This window comes from Gymnogyps californianus, chromosome 2 (genome assembly GCF_018139145.2).
Source record: "Gymnogyps californianus isolate 813 chromosome 2, ASM1813914v2, whole genome shotgun sequence".
Lineage (NCBI taxonomy): Eukaryota > Metazoa > Chordata > Aves > Accipitriformes > Cathartidae > Gymnogyps > Gymnogyps californianus.
Window position 1 is genome coordinate 146,661,141 of NC_059472.1, and position 22,229 is coordinate 146,683,369.

The following is a 22,229-nucleotide window of genomic DNA, read 5'->3' on the forward strand; positions in this document are numbered from 1 at the left end:
ACAGCATTCCCTAGAGGTTTGTGCTGCAACTTACAGACAGGATAATTGAACAGTCCTTTTCCATAACTGGCTCCTCTTACAGATACCATCTAGTAATCATTATAATAAGAATACATGTTGGAACTAGTTTGTAGATGAGTCATGTCTTAAACAATATTGGTGATACATTACGGAAAACAAGTCTCACTCTGAAATAGAAGAATGTTTTGCAAAACTGTTTAGCAACATATTCTTTGCAGGTTGGTGGAAAATTTGAGCTATTCTGTATTTCTGTTCATTGCTTTATCACCAACAAACTCTGTTTATTTCCCAAGTGTATTTGTTGCCCTTTTTAAATGGATTAAACTGTTATATTTTCTAGTACATAGATTTAATGTTGACAGCACTGTTTCCATGAATCGAATGGGCTCTCCTAAAGAACTTCAGGCCATACAAAATGTTTATGCTAGATAATGGATATCCAAATAAAAATGCAGTGAAAGTTGGCCTGCACAATACATGGAAACATCTTGATATGGTTAGTTTGACATATAAATAAACCATATTCACACCCTGAATGAAACCACTTCCTAAAGAAAAGTAATCAGTGTTTCATCTGCAGCTTCTTTTTGATGTGGAAGACAGCTTTGATATTTCCAGGCTATAGTATTTAGTATGCCTCCTCGTGTAAAGGAGGAAAACTCCTGATAAAGCTATACTGATGTCCTGTGGAAACTGGCGATTGAGCATGGAGAATACAGCAACAGATGGTATAGCCCCACACGAGGTCAGTAAGCTGTGGAACAAAACTGCCAATCCTGAAATTGAAAACAGGTGGCAAAAATTTCACTTGGAGACTTGGCATCTGTAAGCAATCAGTTACTGTAAAAGCCTTGGTCAGACACAAATTAACTTCGTTGCTGATTGCATTTTCAATAAGTAAAGGAGAAAGCAGCTGCATTTGGTTAGAATCACAATACAGGGTAGAAATACATAGCAAGTGTTTAGAAGCACTTAATTTTTTTTTTTTTTAGTTAGTTTGAGTATATACTATTCATTAGCTTTTTTTTCTTTGCTTTTTTTTTCTTCCCTCTAGTATTTTGGTTGAGAAAAAAAATGTTTTACAACCGTTTTAGCAGTGCTTCTGGGATCAAGGCTTTTTCTCAGAGCTTTCAAACTGTTTCTCACCATTCCTACATCACTTTCTGCTTCTAAAAAATGTAAATAAATAAATAAACACAGGACATCTGGATTTGATTTGGGGGTTTTTAATTTCAAATAAGGAAATAAAAAAGCTATTTTGACTAGAACTCGAACTATGCTAATGGGGCATGTTGTGATCTTGAACTTTGTCCTTTCTGGCAAGCCCTCCTTCTCCCCACAAATAGTAGTTACCTAACTGAAAGTGCAGATGCCTGACAGTGACCCTATAGTGACTTTCCAAGCAATGACAGGGAATTTCAGAGCAGGCAATATGTTAGTGGGTGCTACTTTGAGAAAAATGAGATTACTTGTATGCCAAATTGAAGTTTAGAACACTTCCAAAACATCTAAACAGAAGTTGTTATTGTATAGGCAGCCAGCCTACCTGAAACATCTTCAATACACAAGGGGAAAAACCTTTGGTGTTGATCACCTAGAATATTCCAGGTTTAAAGGAAATCAAGTTAGTCAGGAGAAAAAACGTTTCCATGGGGGAAAACTAATCCAGTAACACTACAGCCAGACCAACCTTCAGAATTGCAGTATTCAAGAGGATTTAAAAGTTGGGGACATGGCCTCCTCCACCTGATGTTGCATGACGCATATACATTTATGAGAAGGTAGCAGTACCTGTGTCCAGAAATTTGAGAGTCTGTTACAGCTGATTTCAACTCAGTTTTCCACAGCTGGATGTTTCAGAGAGGCTACCACCTACAGTCAGACACCATGCCATACTAGAAGTGGCTTGACATCAAAGGTACTGTGAGCATCCTCAACTCCACTGAAGTCGTTAGATCTTCAGGAGGTCGCACACTTGCATTTACATTTCCCAGAAGAACTGAATATAATTCGAAGTCTTGAACTGTGTGGGGATAGTGCTAATATAAGGAAGAAACTGAGCTTACTAATGAGAAGAACCAGAAGATCAAGAGTTGGTAGACGTCTGTGGGGACATGGTTCTGGATGGAGTGATGTTCAGAAAGTGCTAATAGGTCACCCTGCAAAGATGATGCCTCTTTAAGATGCTTCAGTCAGGCACCTACAAAATGTGAAATGCTCAGTCATGTTGAGCAATGTTGGCCAAAGGGTTTGATAATACAAAACGTTGACAAACTCATGTTTCAACGGAGATGTTGCCTCATGGGCCTACTTCTGAGCCTATTTGCCATTGCATAGATCATTATCCTCTTTCCGGTAATAGAATAATATTCCTGTGGCAATTGCAGTTATTGCTTACATGGAACAATAAATATCAGATAAATATTTAATATGAGTTTAACTTTTTAAATGTTGTTTAATAGCTGAATACAGAGGAAGCAGTATGCTGTGACTAATCAGCTCTCTGCAGACCACCAGCAAGTACTATTCACTGTAATGCAAAATGTATGGCTTCCAGATCACTTTGTGAGATTTGAAGATGCCCATTTCTTGGACATCTAGTTGTCCTGGTTCCGGCTGGGACAGAGTTAACTCTCTTAGTAGCTGGTACAGTGCTTTGTTTTGGATTTAGTGTGAGAATAATGCTGATAACACACTGATGTTTTAGTTGTTGCTAAGTAGTGTTTATCTTAAGCCAAGGACTTTTCAGTTTCCCGTGCTCTGCCAGCAAGCAGGTGTGCAAGAAGCTGGGAGGGAGCACAGCCAGGACAGCTGACCCGAACTAGCCAAAGGGGTATTCCATACCACAGAACATCATGCCCAATATATAAACAGGGGGGAGCTGGCCAGGAGGTGCAGATCACTGCTTGGGCATTGGTCAGCGGGTGGTGAGCAATTGCCTTGTGCATCACTGTTGCGGGTTTTTTTTTTTCTTTTTTTTTCCCCTTGTGGGTACTGAATAGTGTTAAACAGGGCTCGGTAGGCATGGGCCAGGCCCCAGCACATTGCAGTGATTTGTGTCTCCCGGGAATTGTCAGGGTGACAACATACTTTTTCCAAATGTTCGACTAGTTTTTCAGGATTCTGCACTTGTTCAAGAGTGAAGTTCCAAAACACTGGAGGTGCCCACCGTCCTAGGCATTTGCCCATGCTACCCCACACACCCTGCCACTCATAACTCTCCAGCCTTGGGGCAGATCTCTGGGTGATCCTCTTAAATAGTTGTTTAACCCTGAGCAAGACCTGAAGCACATTCAGGAACATCTTGCAGTAGAAGAATACTAGAATTCTGTCTTTTTCTGAGTTTTCTAACGTGAGTTTTCTAAGAGAGGCAAGACGAGCCCAATTCATGACTAGCAGTTTTATGGTGTTGCTGTATGTTAGATATCATCAGTAAATTACCTTCTACTTTTTCCTGGAATCTAGACATCCCACTGGACTCAGTGTGCACAGCCATTTCATTCCAGTCCCTATGTGCATGCAAACCTCTTTGTTATTTTGCCACTGCCTTGACTAACTGATTTTCTTAGTGATTTATGTCATACTTGTTCATGAAACAGTAAGTAAAAAATTATAATATGCATATAGACTGTTCTGTAAATTAAAACATGTAAGTTCATTGTCCACAGGTTTGAAGAGTGTGAAATAAGCCCAGTGCTGTTGCTATGTACTCATAATGTAACACATTTCTGATATTAAGTTCAGATAGGAAAGGTCCTAATTTTAAAATTTTAAAATCAGAAATAAGATTCTTTTTGTGATACTGAGAAAATATATGATAGCAAAACAGAGTTCAGGCTTGTCATGTTGCTTATCAGAGCAGTGATTTTCTGACTGCGCAGAGCTCCACGCAGTCTTACTCTCCCCTCTGCTGTTTTATCTTCCTCTGACAGGTCACTGAAGAGGATAACATCTAACTTCAGACAATAAGGTTGGGAAGAGGTAGCAGGCAAGTGGGGCCAAAGCCTGTGCCTGAGGCTACGAGACAGTCTCTGCGTACAACATCACCTTTTCCTCTCTGCTTTGCTCCTTCTCCTCCCTGGCAGCTAGGCTAAACAAAAGGGATGCAACACGGGGTCTGACACCATGCCTTTTCCTGGCAGAGCACAGGCTAATCTGGAGAGACCAGGCAGCTGGGGAAAAGGGAGGAGATGATCGGAGTAAGGCTGCAAAGTGCTGATTTACTGAATTGGGGGCAGAAGGAAACCTGAGGAAACATCTAAAAAGAGAGTCTGTAGCTGTGGGATGGAGCTGTCAGGGCTCCAGGTGGTGGAGCCTCTAATAAAAGCTAGTGTTTGGGATATGGGAAGGATAACTTAGGTTGGATAGGGAGAGATTTGCTTTAGAGTCGAAGGACATTAGAGGGAATAGTCAGTCTGGGTTATTATACCCTGCAGGGGGGAGGGAGGGGGTGCCCGGGGCAGGGCACACAGTGAGGAGTGGGGGGACATGCACATGTAGGGGGAGGGAAAAAAACACACAAGAAAAGGAGAAGGGAGATTTAGTTTGCAAATATTTGAGTACCAGTGCATTACAGACCTAAAAGAAATTGTATGAGCTGGTGTTTGTGAAACCACTCATATTTAAAGTTTAAGCTGAAAAACAATCTATTGATGAGCCCATGTTTCCTGTGGAGAAGCTGTATTAGTGACACTGAAAGTTTTCTCCTGCAGCTTTCAGTCTCCTTACTTCAGCAAAACTGATGGGAGTAATAAAGTAAGCTGTTGCTTTTTCCCTTCTTACTGCATTTATGTGAGAGGAGGAGGCTGAACGTGCTGTCTTTTATCACTTTTCTCCTCCAGGAGTAGGTAAAAAGTGATATATGCTTCATCCTTTTTTACAAACATGATACTAGACAGATGCTTAGAAACAGCTTAGCTAAATCATGTGAAGGGAAGCACACACTATGTGGAAAATCTGCAGCTTTTGGCATAACCAGGCAGAAGTGGAGATTAATATGGGGAACAAGAAGTTGTGAGTTTTTGGTTTACCGTTAATGGAAAAGAGGAAAAATGGCCACTAAGAGTTATGCAATAGAGTTCAGCTAAATAACAGGCCTTTGAAAGGCCCTGGTTCATGGAAGTGTCAGTGGTTTTGGGGGCTCATTTAGAGCCAAGTAATGTGCCCAAATGCACCAAACTATGAGAAACTTCCACATGACTGACATGAAACCAGAAAACTCACATGTGATATATGGGCTGCAGAAGCAGATTTAGTCTTTGAAGCAAGTGAGCATTTGCTGTCAACACTGATTAGTGTTTAACAAACTGTTCCTCCCAAATTCATTTAAGGTTACAAATGTGATAAAGGACTTGAGCACCTACAAACTCAGTGTTTTCATGACAAATTTGTAGCTTTCTAATTCCTAAGTGGAATTAAAGCCTTGTGTTAGTTGCTTACTGTTAGTACTTAAATTGCAATCCCACACACCCATTTGTGCATCTGGGATTTACCTGAAAATGAGAAACAAAACCAAACAATGCCCATCGTGTGTCTGAAATCCTACTTTCTGGGGATTAGCTGCTTGGTTAAGGGCTGCAGGAAGAGACCTGATTGCCTCAGGATCCAGCATATACAATGCACTTCTGAGAGCGGCAGTTGGTCTTTGCAAGAAACGAGAAAAGCTCTCAGTTTATCTTCTAAGCCCAAGTACTGGTGTCTTGTATTTGCATAGTATCCTAGTGGTTATGCACTCTCCAGGGAAGTGGGGCAGAGTTCAAGGCTCCCTTTACCCTGGAGGAGGTCTTCCATCTCCTAGCAAGGCGTTCTGCTTTTGAAATTGTTCCACAAAAATTGGAACAAAAGAGAGAGGGCAGAACAGACAGTTTATAAAATCCATGGGGACTGTCACTAACTCTGATTTAAGAAGAAAAGAGTTTACTCTGAGTTTTGAGAGACAGTCCTGTCACAGTGAGCACATGCTTTCTGAAACTGGAAAACAGGAGCAAGTGAGCTGCTCAAGCAGGGAAGAAAGATGGACAAGCCAGCTCTTAGTAAGGTGGGGACATGTAGTCTGCCAGAGCCTTTTGCTGACTGAGCCTGACTGCATCCTTTACGGCTAGATAGCCCAGTCCTTACATTTATCTGAAGAGAAAATACCATAGACCAGGCCTGTTAACTGTAGTGGATTTGGAAGTGATGGGTCTGTGGGACATCCTGCACAAGGACAGCCAACCTGTGCAAGCTTAGCAGTTGCTTGTCCAGGACACCTAGATATCCATGAATTGGTAATTTATCCCTCTGTAATTCAGATATGGAATGATATATCTGTAGTGACTGAGCTGTTTCTCTGAATGAGTAAATGACATGTATGTGTTGAGGAAGGCAGTCAGCATTCAGCAAGAAGACAGATTAATTTAAGATTAACTCCTCAGTGGAGTGGAACTGACAGCCCTATGGAAGATGAGCAGTTCTAGGGACTGTTAAAGTCCCATTTGAGTTCACCAGGTTGAGACTTGCATGAGATTTAAGTGGTTTGACAGTGTGAATATATGTGGTAAGGAGGCCGAGTTTGTGCCCTGCTACTTCTCTGCATTGAGCTAATTAGGAACAAATCCAAAATGACTATGAATATGTTCTTGAGAAATTTAAGTATGATTTCTAGGGTCATATTCAGTCCAGGAATCAGGTAAATCTTTGCATTGTAATCTTACAACACTGAATGAAGTCTAGCTGTTGTTGAATCAGTTCCTTGTTGCAAGATGTAAAGAGCTGGTTTCCAAACCTCACTGTGGCTGCTGTGGCTCTGGGTGGGCTGTCAGCCAGTCTGTGGGTTAAACCTTGGCAGCAAGATGCTTTAACATAGAAATATAAGACTGCTGTAAAAGATGTCTTTTTGTGCAACTGGCTAGTGCTTTACTGTCACTGAGTCTCAAGGACAGGGTATGGGGAATCATAGCTGACTGCTGGCACTGTGCTTCGTTTGGAAAGGGAAAAAAATAGCATTTTGAGACAGTGTTAATATGTGCTTGTTAGGAATAAAATCTGTAGTGGGTAGAATGAGAAGAAACACTGGTGATTTTTCAAGTATATTTTAAGGATATATCAGTCTCTGTCTAACGAAATAGGCCACATTTTGACTGATTTATTTTCCCAAATCGTTCTGTACATGGAATATTCCTGTCTTTGATTAATAAGCCAGGAGGAGGTAAACATTCAAATGTCATTGTGTCCAAAATCTTTTAAAACCCACTATATTCACTCTTATTTCCAGACATTTTTCCCTCTTTCTTCTTTGAGTTTGCCTTCTAACCAGTGATAATAAAGAACCTGAGCAACAGCCTGAGCAAGCGGCTGAATAGAAGTGTAAATGCTTTGCACCATAGTGATCACCCAGGAAGAAAACAAACCTTCTTGTGAAGAAGGTCTCTTCCTCATAGAGCCATCCCTTCAGCTCTTTTAATGCACTGGGCAGTGTTTGCATGCATCTAAGTCACTGAGTCTACCAAGTCTGAGCCCCTATAAGCTCAGCTCCTTTTACAAAATAAGCCCCTCCAAAGCACTTCAGCATACTTGTGTTTTTTTAGTAATGTACTGAACTGCCTTGTTGCGTGTGTTGCCTCTATTCTTTTTTACCCTCTGAAAAGTAAAATAACATACTCTTCCTGTGATGATCAAAGTGTTATGATCTTCACACATTACATAATGTCCTATCTTCCGCTTAGAAAAGCACAGGCACAGCAGAGAGAGTTGTAAATCTGTCCTTTCATAAGTGTAGAGTGATGTCATTTGAGCTGGCTCATCCATGCACAGCTTCCAAAACACCATGTGCTTTGCAGCGCGGCGGTATCCATCTCTGCCTCCCCGTTAAGAAAATGCACAGATGAAACGTACGTACATGGCATGCTTGCAAAGCCACCCCAGCGGGAGTGCTACAAAGCTGTTAATGTTTTTTCTTGGGAATGTTGTGGTAGAATTGGAAGGTGTATAATAAAGAAAAAACCCACATTTATTCAATCTTTTCCCAGAACATGTCTATCCAAATAACTAAGTTCCGTGTAAGTTTCGTGTATTAAAAGTGGATGCCAGCAATGCAGTTCCCTCATTTTATTTAGGCACGATGGAAGTGTATGTAAAGAGTGTCAAATGTAATATATATTAAAAAGTATTCTTTATTTGTAGATTCTAAAACCCTTTTATAGGATTTGGGTCCTTCCAGTCCTGTTGGTTAGTTAAAAACTGTGAAAACATGCCCTTCCTGCACTTTACTCCCTGTTTCTGCACAATCCACAGTACTAGTTTGTCTGTCTTTTGGGAGAAGACAAAGGCAATATTCAATACATCATGTATTGGGCAGTCCAATTAAACTTTTGCTAGATAATTTCATTGCTTTGACAAGTCTCAAGATTGATGTAATATTTTCTCTTCTGTTTCCCCAGTATCTCTGCCAGTTTTCAAATCGATTATTTATTTTCTGCCAAACAAAGAATGTCTTTCTATCATTCATATCTCTAACTAGCTTAATTCTTATTTTTATGTCTCTGTTTCTTGATAGGTTTAATACAGCTGTTCTTTGACTTTAAATACATATCTACAACAATTCCTCCTTAACGTATAATTTATTTATTTTTTTGTTCCCTCATCAAGTCTAGCAATGCAGATTTTGTGCCAGAGCTTAAAATCAGTCTCTGCTCTAATTTCCTCCCATTATTGTGCTAGAAACATGATGTTTTTCTCCAGCAGATCTCCTGATGAAGCTAAACCGAGAATTTTTCTTGAAAAGAAGCTGAAGGCATTTAGACCCATTTTAATTTCAGCGGCAAATTTCATCTTCGTTTGAGAAGACAGAAAATAGTTTGCCCCTGCACAGTAACAGAGAGTCTGGAAGAAATAAACAATGGCATTTCAGTAATAAAATAGTACATAGCAATTATCTAGTGCTTCTCATCAGTAACACAGAATATGTTTAACAGACAAAGCCAGTATCACTATCTGCGTCTTACAGATAGCTAAAGTGAAGCATCCATTGAGCTATTATGCAAAAATACTGTAAAAAATTAAGTAACCCAGGCTTTCACAGTACATTTTTGGTTCCTTTTATAGAATGCGTCTCTACACCATATATATTTACTATAGTTACTTAGTTTTCTCTTGTGCTTCCTGGAAAGTTGAAAGGTTCAGACTTCTCTAGTGGCTGGTCTTACAGAGGGCCATATCTAAGGTACTGACTTACTGCATCGGGCCAGATTGGAGCCCTTATTGTTTAAAATCACTATTATATTTTCAAAAGTCCTGAAAATACCTACTTAATGCACATGGATGAAAATGGAAGGCAATAGATCTTCTTTTTTAAAGTTTTATACTACTCTTTTGGAACAAAAGATACAGAAATGAGGGAACAGGGTAAGTGTATAGAGAAATTTAAGTTGAACAGCAGTTGCGGGTTGAGGTTGAAGAGACATTGAAACAAGCTTCAAGCTCTTCTTTTAAAAAAATTATCAATGTCATTTCTTGACCATCCCATCTCTACAGAAAAAGCCTCAATAATAAAACACAGTGAGCATAATTCAGTGTATCTGTAAAGCCAAGAAAATTAGGTCAAGAATATCTTGAAAATTTTAAAGTACTAACATTTAATGTATTTCTCAGTCATTGCTGACCTAAACATGTAACCCTACCACATAAGCCCAGTAAGGCCATCTTTATTTTTACTGACCCTTGGAGCAACTCTCTGTTTGAACATGCCAATTTACTACTTTTACTTTTTGCAGGATATTTTATGTAAACCTTGTCTTGACACCACAGTGTAGTGAGTTCTGGCACTAAGCCTTCACTTTTTATTAAATGAATTCATCAGTTCCACAAATGATCAATCTATTTACTTGTAGCTGGCATAATCTTTCTAAATCCTGGATCACTGTTGGTCTAGGAAACCTTCATGTGCAGAAAATGAAAGAAGATATAAAATTTCTTATTTATTTCCTTATTTAATTCATAATGAAAATGAAGGGGTTTAAATTTTAAGTTCTGTCTGAAATCAGTTTGTACATTTAGCACTGAGCTGAAGGAAAGCCCAAGTTGTATCTCTACAAACAGTTGTAAATTTTAACTTTCCCATCTTCAAAAAACTCTCTTTTACCAGCATACTGGAAGAAAAGTCATGCAGCTTTTTTCTTCAGCTTTTATAATGTCAGATACTGTTGCATCCCTGCTACACATTTCTGGGCAATGGCAATTGCTTGTTCATTTTCCAGTTTTCCAAATCCTGAGCTCTGTGAAACATCTAATACTGCAAACCATTTCCTTTCTACTCCCGTGAGGGGGTAGAGGGAACTGAGGACACAGCAGGAGAAATGTGTCATGTTTCAGTCGTGCTGGGGCTACGTTGCATGATCTGCCTTGTTTGAAAATGTTCAGGTTGGTTTGAGTTCTGAGCAGTGGCGCTCTTTACGTAGGCTGTATTTTGGCCCACTGCCAAAGACTCAGTAAGAAATGAGTTAGGAACGAGTAAGGGGCTTAGAAGTTTGTCCCTATTTGCAGACAAACTTGTTAATAAGGTGATTACAGTCTGTTGGGCACTCCTGACAAGGGAGGAGAGGAAAACCTTGGTCTTTGCATCCGTCAGTGTTTGTTGTACCCGATGAGGTGTTATGCCGCCTTTCTTCTCTTATTTCCACTGTGCCAGGTTGCTCAGATTTTAATCTGTGCCTGCGAAGTGATGTTGCGTATATATGTATGTATGGGTAGCTCCATTGTGTTGATATGTGAGCTTTGTTTTCCTGTCTGTATCTCTTTGCTTGAGCCACCAAATCCAGCATGGTTGCCTTTGGTGTGAACGCTGACATTGATCCCTGAGCCTGACTCGAAGTCAGCCTGACAGGGCTACCCAGGAAGCCAATTACCCTCTGATGCTGCTCCAGCACCAGTGAGTGACAGGCCTGTGGAGAGCTAACCGATGTTGTCTTGGCCAGAGCGGTGTCCCTGGAATTGCTGCTCTTTGCCTCTGCACACTACAAAAAGACTAGCGCTCTCTGTGCTAATCCGTTTTTCAAGCATAGGGCTTGCATCTGTCTTAGTTTCTGGCTTTTCCTCGGGCTAAAACTGAAGATAACCCTTCTACCAAAGTTGCATTTGCCACTGACTGCTGGGAAGGGCATAAATTAGCCAAGCTAACACAGTTTGGTACATCCCAGATATTTGCTGTCTTCTCCCTCGACAAGTCATGCAAAAGGAGTCCCAGACATATGCTGCAGTTCAAATTATGAATGACTATTTCATTTTTGTATGCTTTTCTCCACTGCCCAGAAACAGAAATTAGTCCTAATGATATGACTGCAAAATTGTCCATCTAACTTTTTAACTCCATTTTATCATCTACATATCTGTGCACATTGGTGCACATCTTGGAGCTGAACAGATTGCTCGCTCATTCTCGTTAAGCCTGGATCTAGAGGAGAAGCTGACCCACCATGGGGCTGGCATCCTTGGGTTGTTCTAGTGCACAGGTTTGCTAGATCTTTCAGGAAAAAGAGAGATGTTTTCAAATTGGAACTGTGAGGTGGACACATTGGAGACAGCTCTAAATGCTACTGTCCAACATTTGCAATCATACTGTAATCCAGTTATTGACTAGAAAAAAGCCTTTATAAACTTTTGTCCAATGCGTTTAAATAAGGTACAGTTGGTATTAGTATTCTCTAGAAAACCTTTGAATCTAGGTTGGAAAAGCAAGAATTTGCATATAAATAGAATATTATAGAGAGATCTCCATTTCTCTTAGCAGGACAATTTTTTGTTGGATTCTTTATTTTTTGCTGCTTTTTACACAAATAATTTTGTGGCTTAGCAAGGGTTTGTGATATAGTGAGGTTTGGACAGAAAATGCATAAATTACACATGAATTAACATTTTGACATTACTGCTACGATGGTTAATCAGAAAATCTCAGATGATTTAAAAAATGTTAACTTCCTGCTTTTCTATGCTGTAATTTGATAATTCACAAGAAAATACAATTATTAATATTTTGAATTGTGCGCCAGGGACATAAGAACATTACAGATATACTTCCTTTTACTTTACGTGGAAACTTAGTATGTGATAAATATTTATCTAGGTACACTTGGGTGTCTGCATTACTAATAATTATTGGAAGTGCTACTGGGAATGTGGATATGAAACCTATTTGTATGGTGTGCAAACATTAGGTGATGTTAATCATGCTGAATAAGGGTAGCTGAAGGTAAAAGACCAAAAGGAAGAATCCCAGCATTGTTCATTGCGTCAGGAAGCATCTTTTTTCTGCTAGTCAGATGAGATCAGGAGAGTCAGGCTTCCCTTCTATAATGCCAAATTTTGTGCTGGAAAGGAGGAGGGGAAAGGGAGAACCAGGAAGTATTCCTTTGAGTAGGTTTAAATCTACAACTCTGCTAGCAAATTTTTAGGGATCTTCAGCTGAAAAAAAAGTTGAAGGCCAGTGTTAAAAAATGGTTGTATGTATAGCAAAGATCAAAGCTATGTGAAGAGAAGCTATACTGAAGTTACACCAGCTGAGACAAGAAAAGCTTAAGGAGAAAGAAAACTCTTCACTGTTTTTCAACGGAAGAAACTATTTCAGTTGTGCAGTGTATACTGAGTTTAGATAGGCACTAGTAGCATGGTTTTGAATTTTTTCATGCGTTCCATGAGGTCCAGCTCTCTGACCTTATCCACCTGAAAGCTCTGGAATATATCACATCGGTAACAGTACATCTGTGGAGTTTTAAATTAAATCAGAACTACACAATTCTGGCTTTTCTGTTTTTTTGTTAATAGGGATGCTGAGTAGTACTCAAATCGAATTTGCCATGGCTGGGTGTCTAAGCCTATTACAGCTGCTTCTTTTGTAAGGAAAGGCTAAACCAGAATCAATTCCATCTTCATTTTCTGTGGTTTCCATTCAAAGCAATTTTATCTCCCTGTCTCAGAAAGTGGAGGGTTGCGATAAAGGATTATACTCTACATCGTTAGCGTAAACATAATTGTGTTTTTACTGTTCTAAAAGTAATACAAAAGGTCTGCGTCTGTGGGATGCAGATGTGCATAAGACATGTAAGAGCCTAGTAGGTGTGAAATGTTATATGTCTTCCACTTCTGCTACCATCAGCGTTCCCTAGACTCTTGTCACTGTTTAAAGCTTAGTTGTGAAAGAAACTTAAATCCATCTAGATTGTGTGTATAAAAAAATTTAAGCACATCAAATGCTAACACATCTTTTTTTCCTTTTTAAATCTTCTTCTTACTATAATGGCTTCAAAATCTTGATACTGGTTAGGTTTTTGATGATGACTGATATCACTGTTTACTGACCAAAACTCTCTCTCCCTTCTCTTATTACACAGCATCTTCAAGACTGCAAGCATTCTTTGAGGCAGGAGTTGTCTTTTTTTTTTTTGTTCTGCATGTATCCAGTTAGCAATAAACTTAGGTCCTGGCCCCCGAGTGGGACTGACAGGAAAAGTAGCAAAACAAATTCATAATACATTATGAAGCTATAATCAGATTGCTTATAAATTCAATGTGCATGTTAAATTATTGTGTTTATGTAGCTGGAGAGTATGAGTGAAGCTGGAATTAGACAATATTTCCTCAATGATGATGTACCTTAATCAAAGTTACAGTATTGTCCACATACCAGTGGACTCGGAGTCCTGACTTTACAATACCATTTTAATTTACCAGTATGATTACGTAAATAATTGCAAAATGAAAGTAAATCAGACAATTTAAAAAAAACAAAAAGCAAAAAAACTGCAGCAGTCATAGTTGTGACGAAGATGAAGTTCTAGAAGTGTGGTAATATGCTCTTTGGGACCACTTGTAGTTGTGAAAAATAATTATTGAATAGAAATAGGTTGCGAAGGGAAAAGTCTGAATCCATGTTGTTGATAAAATGCATGTGTAAGGAAATGTTATAATATAATAACCAGTTATGTTATTTCCCTGCCATAGTACCTATTATTATTGATACTAACTCTGTATTGATCGCGAGTCTTAGTAGCTATTTATTGTATAATAGCAAAAAAAACATGCATCAAGATGGTGTTATTATTTTAGACACTGTTGTTCTGAGCATACAATTCAACAGCAGTATTTTCAGTACTGTGATCATAATCTGCCATCATTCAGTATTTTATTATCTTTAACCTCTGACTCCCTTTGCAGGCCACGCAAATTCTCATCCCCTGCTTGGTGAAAATAGGATCATCCTAAGCATCATTCTCCCACATAATATTAAAATTCTTTTAGTTGTCTCAGCCAAGCTTTAAAAAGAAAATGTCAGGGTGTGGTCTTTTGTTGGTTTTGAGATCATGATCCAAATTGACACGACTGTTTGTGTGCTAATTGTCTGTGGGATAGTTTTTACAAATCATGTTATTTATGAGTTTGTTAAGAAATTTATCCTATCATTATCATGGACATATTGAAAGTCAAGCATATATTTTATTTCTTTCCTAAATTAAGGTCAGAAAGATGGAATTGGTCCTAGTCCCATGAATCAGGTACAGCAGAAAAAGAAGTCTCTACAGTGTTGAGCTGTTCACAGCAGAGATAATTTAAACTCAAAATTCTTCTTGTTATGAGAAGTGTGATTGTTTTTGCTGTGATATTGGGCATTCAGTATATGAGCACTTTACTTGGAGAATCCTTTAAAGGAACATTTATGTTTTGAAGAGTCTATCACTTCATGGGTCCAGTATTCATATCTTCCACCAACATTTGTTGGTTTCTCATCTTTACTAATAAAACGGTCAGAGTAGAAATAAAGATTCATGAGACAGGTTATAGAAAGTTACTTAAGTTAAAGGAGTATGATGGCATTTTCAGTTCCTTGCTGAATAAATTTGTGTATTTGATATTTGATTTTGCTGGCATTTGTGCTGTGGCAGATTTAGAAAGATGATACTATATCTCACCAGCAATCTGTTGAATAGAGGTTTCAACGTGTGAGTATTTCTGGGCTTTCGAAAAAAAAGTCGTGTTGATTATGGTGCATTTATGAAATTAGTCAAATTGCAGAGTTGGCCTAAATATGTGCAATCATGAAATGTAATTAACACATGTTTTTCAGAAATGCAATTCTGAAATTCTGATGTGCTGAAACATTCCACAAACCTCTGTTTGACCTCATGGAAAAGGGGAAAAAAACCCAAAAACGGTTGAATGAGTGGTAGATGATTTACCCTTTTTGTTTCAAAATAGGGTTTCTTTCTCCTTTAGTTACCTTGCTGTCCATAAAATTTTGAATGTTTCTTTTTTCTTGTAAAGTGAGAGCTAGATCTTAATTCTAAATAAAGCTTTATGCAGACCAGACTTCCCTACTAAATCAGAACTGTCTTACTTGTCAAGCTCTGCTGTCTCTTTTTGGTTTTATTTACTTAGAATATTTACCTTTTTGTTTGAGGGCAAGCTTGGCAGAGAACCCATGCCCCTGCCATAGTCAGGTGACTTCTTCCCTTTCAGCAAATCTTTCTTGTATAGCCCAATTCACACTTCCAATCTATAAGAGCTGCTTGCGTAATTCACAATATTGAAGTAGACGAACTTCTCTACGTATTCAGTTGTCCGCTTTCAGCATTGATTTATGTTAATGACATAAGTGTTAAGCAGTTCTGTGTATTTTGTAGTACAGGACACACATCTTCCTGCCCAAAACCTCAGACTAGCAGAGCCACCTCAAAAGTCAGGTCCTGATGTACAAGAAGATACAGGTTTCAGTTGTGTGTCCTCCATCAGGTTAGCTTAAGACAGTTTAAAAGCTTGTTTAGTACCTGTTAAAATGTAAGCTAAGGTAGTCAAAAAGCTATTATCTGGGTACATGGTGGTTTAGGCAATAGATGCCAAAATCTTTTAAGTGTCTTTTTCCTGTGAGCATGTAAACCTGTACAGAAGAAAATATGAAGCACCTGCCTTAGATGTGAGCGAAAGGGAATCTGTCTGTAATTTTCACCCATTCTCCTTCCTCAGTCTTCTCTCTAGATATTCTGCATAGGTCTTTCCAGTTTGTGTGAATGATGCCCCTATTCCCTTAAGGCCTTTGGTGGTAATTCTGATCAATCACTATGAAGGGCTGAACTGGCCAACTGCGACAAGAGTTTCTGAACTTGCCAACAGTCAGTCATTAACTCCAAATAATCTCAGAGCAGTGAAAGCTTTTTATAGATTTGTTTCCCTTACCCCCGCCCCCCTGCCTTTCTAGCTTTATTCAACACAGAGTTGAACTCTTAAATTTTAACGTAACCCAAGGGAGAAAGGAGTTGCAGAAATCATGATTTTCATTGCTAGTTTTATGAAAACATCAAGGACAAGAGCTGAAGGATCAGACCAAAACACCAGCTTAATTACATATGCATTAGAAAGACCTGTACTCTATTTTTACTACTTCCAAAGTACTCCAGTACAGTATCAGCTCTACAGACCTTCATACCAAGGTATTTGCATGCCAGTGACAGGACTATCTATAACACTCTTGTGGTTTGCATATAAAAATATCAGTTGAAAATTGTAGTTCCAATTTTAACAGACTTGAAGGCTTATTGTAGTTCTGAGTTTCTGTTCATACAAGTTGAACACGTTAGTACTCAACTATGTTTACCAATATTATGATTTTATTATTAATCAGATATTACAGCATCTGGCTGCTTTTCAGTTGATTTGAATGACATGTTCTCCTTCAGTGTTAATTAGGTGCAAGCTCCGAGATCTAAAAGATAAGAGTATAATACTTTGGTACATTTCCTCTAAAATGCCTTTTATGTGATTTATTAGCTACACAGAGATTTCAACAAGAAACATGAAATAGTTCTAACTTGTGAAGTATTGGAATTTTAGGTCTCTGAATGCTTTTTCTTAATGAGCTGCCTGCATTCAGAACTTGAAAATTAATTTATCTATCCATTACATGAGAAATTATATATTTAAATTATATTTACATAAAAGGAAAACATCCTGTTCAGCTCATTTTAAAAAAATCTTGTTAGTCACTTTCTCAGCATTAGAGATCTGTTGGGATAAACCAGAGACACCATGCTGGATCAGAGCTGATCTGGCCAAGCCCATCGTCTCTCTCTCTCCATCCCCAGTGGCTTAAGGAAAAGGTTTAATGAAGGAGGAAGCCTACAGTAAATTTCTCTATTCCCTGAAAACACATCCAGATTTTGTCCCACATTGTAGCTTCAGTATCCCTGCTCTGCCAGTCCAGGACAGTTAACTAGTCTAGTGATAACACCGGTAGAAACTTTCACGGATAATGGTGAAAAAAACCCCCAAAGACTAGTTTTAAACTCAAAATGTTATCAGTTCATGCTTTTAATTGTTGCTACTATTAAATTTAGACAGATATAATGCATTCTGAATACAGATGATTATAAAGCTTCCTTATGTCAGTATAGCTTATACCTGTAAACTAATATTTATCAGTGTAATGGCAGGAACCATATAGTTTAGAACATTTTCTATGTTTCAGGAGAAAAATCACATAATTAAAACAGTTGAAACAGGATAAAAGTTGTGCACTGACGACATCAAAGATTTCTCTAATGGGGAATGGCCCATGCCAAATTTTGCAGATGCCATGGTGCAATTACACTGTAAAAGAAAATTATGGAGAAAAATGCGTAGACTTTCCAAGTCGGTGGAAATACCCCAAAGTGCTTATCATCTCCTTCTCTCCAGCATTATATTATTATTATTTTTAAAAGCAGTTTATGTTACAACACCTTAAAGCTTAGAAACCACATTCATTTCTCTTCAGGATGTGGGAGAACAAAGTATAATTGCTTTCCTTTACAGACGAGGCTCAGCCTGAGGTGAATAGGATTTAAGACCCTCCCCTAACTTTCACATTTTCTATTTGCTAGTTTAGGTGATTGCCTCAACATGTTGATTGTTGGCCATAAAAAGAGTAGGCTGCAGTGGGAGTGCAAAATGGGGGTAAATATGCTTTTTTCCTCTCTCTCTCTCTGAATGTGGGTTTTGAGCCACCAAGGGCAGCCATGAAAAGTGCTTCAGAAGAAAAGAGTGAGTTCCTGCAGGCAAGTAGCTGTTGCACTGTGTCCTGGGACCCCTGTTTGTAGGCATCTAATGCTCCCCGTGCCTCACAGAAGGTGCCGAGGTGTCTTAGTGCTGCAGACTCGGCTGTGGTGGGAGGGCAAACATTGCCTCTGCGGATCCAGCCTCGGGCATTGCGTATCGCAGGCAGAAAGCGCCTATCTGTGATTATATCTGAGAAGTTTGCTGTGTCTGTCAGCTTTCTGATGCCCTTATCCCCATAACAGCATGGTGAGTGCCTCCAAGCTGAAGCAGGGAGGGCAGCTTTGAATAGATTTCGATAAGGACTGCAGGGGAATAAGTTAGTTCATCTGCTGAGCTGTCCCTCTGCATCTGGCAGCTGATTGCTTGATAAAACAGGGAGCGCGGAGGCAATTTGTTAAAGACAAGTGTTCTAAGGCTTTTAAGAAATGCAAGGAAACAGGTTTCAAAAAACCACCAACTAAAAGAAAAGAAGTCTGATTACTTGGTGTCTGAGGGAAGTTATGGCCCGAGATTGCTTATTTTGCATCTCTATTAAGTTCTGATTTCTCTAGGTGATAAAGCACCTTCGACTCACATTAATTTCAGTGTGGCTGAGAGTGATTAAATAGCTTCGGAAAAAAGTTTAGTAGATTTTGGGGAATTTGATAGAAAAATGGAATCACACAGAGCCTAAAGCATATTAGAGACTGTTTCTGTACTGTAACTCTTTCTGGTCTATCAAGAACAATGTCTGGCAGATTCTCCTATATCCGTGGCTCCTATACCTGTTCCTGCTATGATGCAGGAAAATCTTACTTCTTATTTAAACCTTTCATAGGTAATCTTCTATTTTTCCATCTCTTCTGTACCTAGACAACATATGCAATGCTTAGTAAGGACCTTGGAAGGGTTGCCTTCCTTTGCTCAGAAGCAATGGAAATATTTCTACAACTAATTTATTTACCAGTCTATCCTTTCTCTCAGTATTTTTCTTTTACTTTGCCACTTCTCTTGAGAGTTCATTTGGAACCTCACAGTTCTGTTTTTTGAACAAGATCCCCTTCTTCCTGGCACATGAAAAACACGAAGCACCCTTCTACTTCGCCTTTTGGACCCAAAGACAGTATGAAAAGTGTACCTGATTTTTGGTGCAAAGTATGCAAAATTACTCTACCCCCTCTTGATGGAGTTAACTGAAATAAATTAACAAAAAAATACTTTGATTGGCTTTTGGATTGGGCAAACTGGAAACTACTGAAGAATTTATGGTTTTGTCTTAGTAATAGTTTTACTAGCATGAAGAAGTTGTGAATGAGCATGAATAAAGTCCAAAAGGAATACGTAAAACACACCACCCAACTGCTCACCCTTTGCAGGAGATATAGTGGGTGTCTGCAGACTTCACACATCATTCGCATTTATCACTTATACAATGGGGCAGCTTTATTTTTGCACTGAACAGATGTTTATGGGAATTTCATGCCTCTCATAAAGTTTATTTGCCTTTCACCATGGCTTCCAAGCTCTTTCTACATAAAATCAGTAGCAAAAACTAAGTCCGTAGCAGTGTTTCTCTGCCTCTTCTACTTTCGTTTTGTTAGATGATTAACTGATGTTTTTTTCTCAGATTTATTTTATTTTGTAAAGTGACACCTAGGGGTAGGCAAGTAACAAAGTTACAAAAGTTACAGGGAAAACTTTTCCCAGACATAAAATAAGCAGGAAAATAAAACATTTAGGACGTTTAGAGGAGTCTGCAAAACTTAGTCTAAATTCTTGAATTTTGTAGAAGTATAATATGCTATCTATTCTTTTAATTCTTATGTTGTTGTTGTTGTAGAAACTTTATCAGAGGTATAAATGGCTATTCTATGGACTTGTTCAAAACATTTATAAAAAATTACTATTCCTAGGTTTTCAATTATGACTGGTAAACCAAAGTTCCACTTACTTATAATCTTGTTCTTTTTTTTGTCAAATAGGTGTGTTTTATGAAGTTGTTCAGAGTTTCCCTCGAGTGGAGGAGAATGTGCGAGTGGATTCACATGTAAGCAGCCACAGGTGGAGAAGGCACTCAGAGTCTCTCAAATCAGTCGACACCAACAGAGCCAGCATGGGGCAGGATTCCTCTGAGCCGGGGGGTTTTACGGACCTGCTCCTTGAAGAGGGACATGACAACACCACCCAGATTGAGGTAGAAATTCATCCCATCTATTTTTTTATTCAATTTGTTATCTTTGGTTGGGGGTAAGTAAAAAATGAAGACATTTACCTCAGTGTGCTCAAACATTGATAGGGGAAGAGAACCTCATGGTCTTTGTATTTGTGACCCTGTCAGCACACGGAAGCCAGCTTTTTCTCCTGTCCTGAGGCTGGAGCCTGTCCTTTCTGACTTTTGAAGATAGTCTCTTCAGGATGTCTGTCTCTTTGCTGGAAAACAGTTATGGGAAGTCCCATGTTGTAGCAGTTCTCGCTGGAGAACTGGAAAAGAAAGTAGTATTAAAATAAAATAAAATTGAATTCTTTCTTAGAAGTTAGGGTAAACACCTCAGTTTGTGAGATTTTGCCTGGTCTTTATGGAGAGTGATATCCAGATGTGAAGGGGAAAAGACTCTAGAGAAATGAGAAATTGGAAAAAAATTCAGGTTGGTCATTGAAACAATTTGCCCATACTATTTGATTGTTGATCTTCCAAAGAAGAATAACATGGGTCAGATCCATCTACATGAATTCTTGGGACGTTCTCTCTCTGTTTTATGGTTTCATTCAACCTCTGGTTGCTTGTTTAAAAAACTTTAACTGCCAGGTTGCCCTCATATGGACATAATGTAAATCCAAGTGAGCACCAGCTCTGTCTTTAAACCTGCTCTCAGTTTCAAGTAGTGTAGGGAGAGCAGAAGTCGACCATGATGTTATGTTGTGATTGATTGGTGCAAAATGTCTCTGACTATGATGATTTGTGGGAATTCTTCTATTCTACTATTTTATCTTAGTGGTTCTACATAAACACACTGGCTGAATTGATTTTGCCTTTATACACAGGCAGCAAGTGTTAATATTATAATTATTGTATTTTTACTGTTTGGGGGGTTTTTAAGTATTAGGTTTGGGGGTTTCTTATTAATAAAATCTACATCCTATTTTTCAATAAAATACAGCTTGGAATAAGCTACGCCTAATGTCTTCAGTCTTTATATTCTGCTTCCAAAGTAACAGTGCTATTTATTTTTCAGTTCTGAGGAGCTCACTCTCAGCCAAACAAAACAGCTTTCAGGTTTTGGGTTGCTATCTTACACAATAACAAAACAATATAAAACCCATCTGTAGAGACAATGGTGTCTCTACAGCATGAGTCAAAAAATAATAATGCTATCTGAGAGGTGTGTTTTGTGTTTGTTGTTTTTTAAGCTTCCCAGTTTGCACAGTACTGATTATGTTTCCTTTTGCATAAACACAGAAGTCGCTCGTTGGTAAATTATATTTTTGAATTGCATGTTGATTTTATGATTTGTTTTTTGCCCCCTGTAATCCTCATCTGGCCATCAGTAGCAGTTCACTCGGGCACAACACAGATCAATCCTGCTTCTAATTATTTTAGCAGGTAAAGTGGAAGATGTCTCAGGTACAGGAAAGCTCGTGCAGCTGATCCTTCCGTGGCTTACCCATCGTTCTCCATGCAGTGTCTCCATTCAGTTGAGTTCCAAGCTCTTAAGCAAAATGGGTCAGAGCTCCCCCTCTAACACTTATATATGGCAACATTCAGGAAAAAAATGAATGCTTGCAAATGGACATATGTAGAATGGTATTTTTTGAGGGTCATCTTTCCTGACAGATTAATGGCCTTATAGTTTCTTAACCTCAAAAGTACATCACCCTTACTGAGTTTATTAAATTCAGGTTTTGTGTTCTGTTGCAGCCCTCTCCTTTTCTAAGGTCTTCCCAGCACAATAAGATAACTGAGTTGTGGTTTTACACATTATCGGATTCTGTTGTAAATCTCTACTACAACACACAGGCATTTTACAAAAAAAACCTTGATGCCCAGCTTTGTAGAGGAGGTAAAGTGTACAACAGATATTCACAGTGGAAGAATCCATATGTCGCAAAGTCTTCTGCAGCTTGGGAGCTTATCGGTAGTGCTGGAGAGCATATTGATTTTTTTAAACCCTTCTTCTGTG

At 38.7% G+C, this 22,229-nt stretch overlaps 1 protein-coding gene across 2 annotated transcripts in view; it reads left to right on the forward strand.

Moving 5' to 3' along the window:
- Nucleotides 1-22,229, forward strand: part of PLXDC2 (plexin domain containing 2) — a 285,028-nt gene that overhangs the window by 107,001 nt on the left and 155,798 nt on the right. For both annotated transcript variants that reach the window (XM_050892239.1, XM_050892240.1), the window contains exon 2: nt 20,034-20,245. In XM_050892239.1, the coding sequence (XP_050748196.1) occupies nt 20,034-20,245 (212 nt within the window). The remainder of the gene's footprint in view (nt 1-20,033; nt 20,246-22,229) is intronic.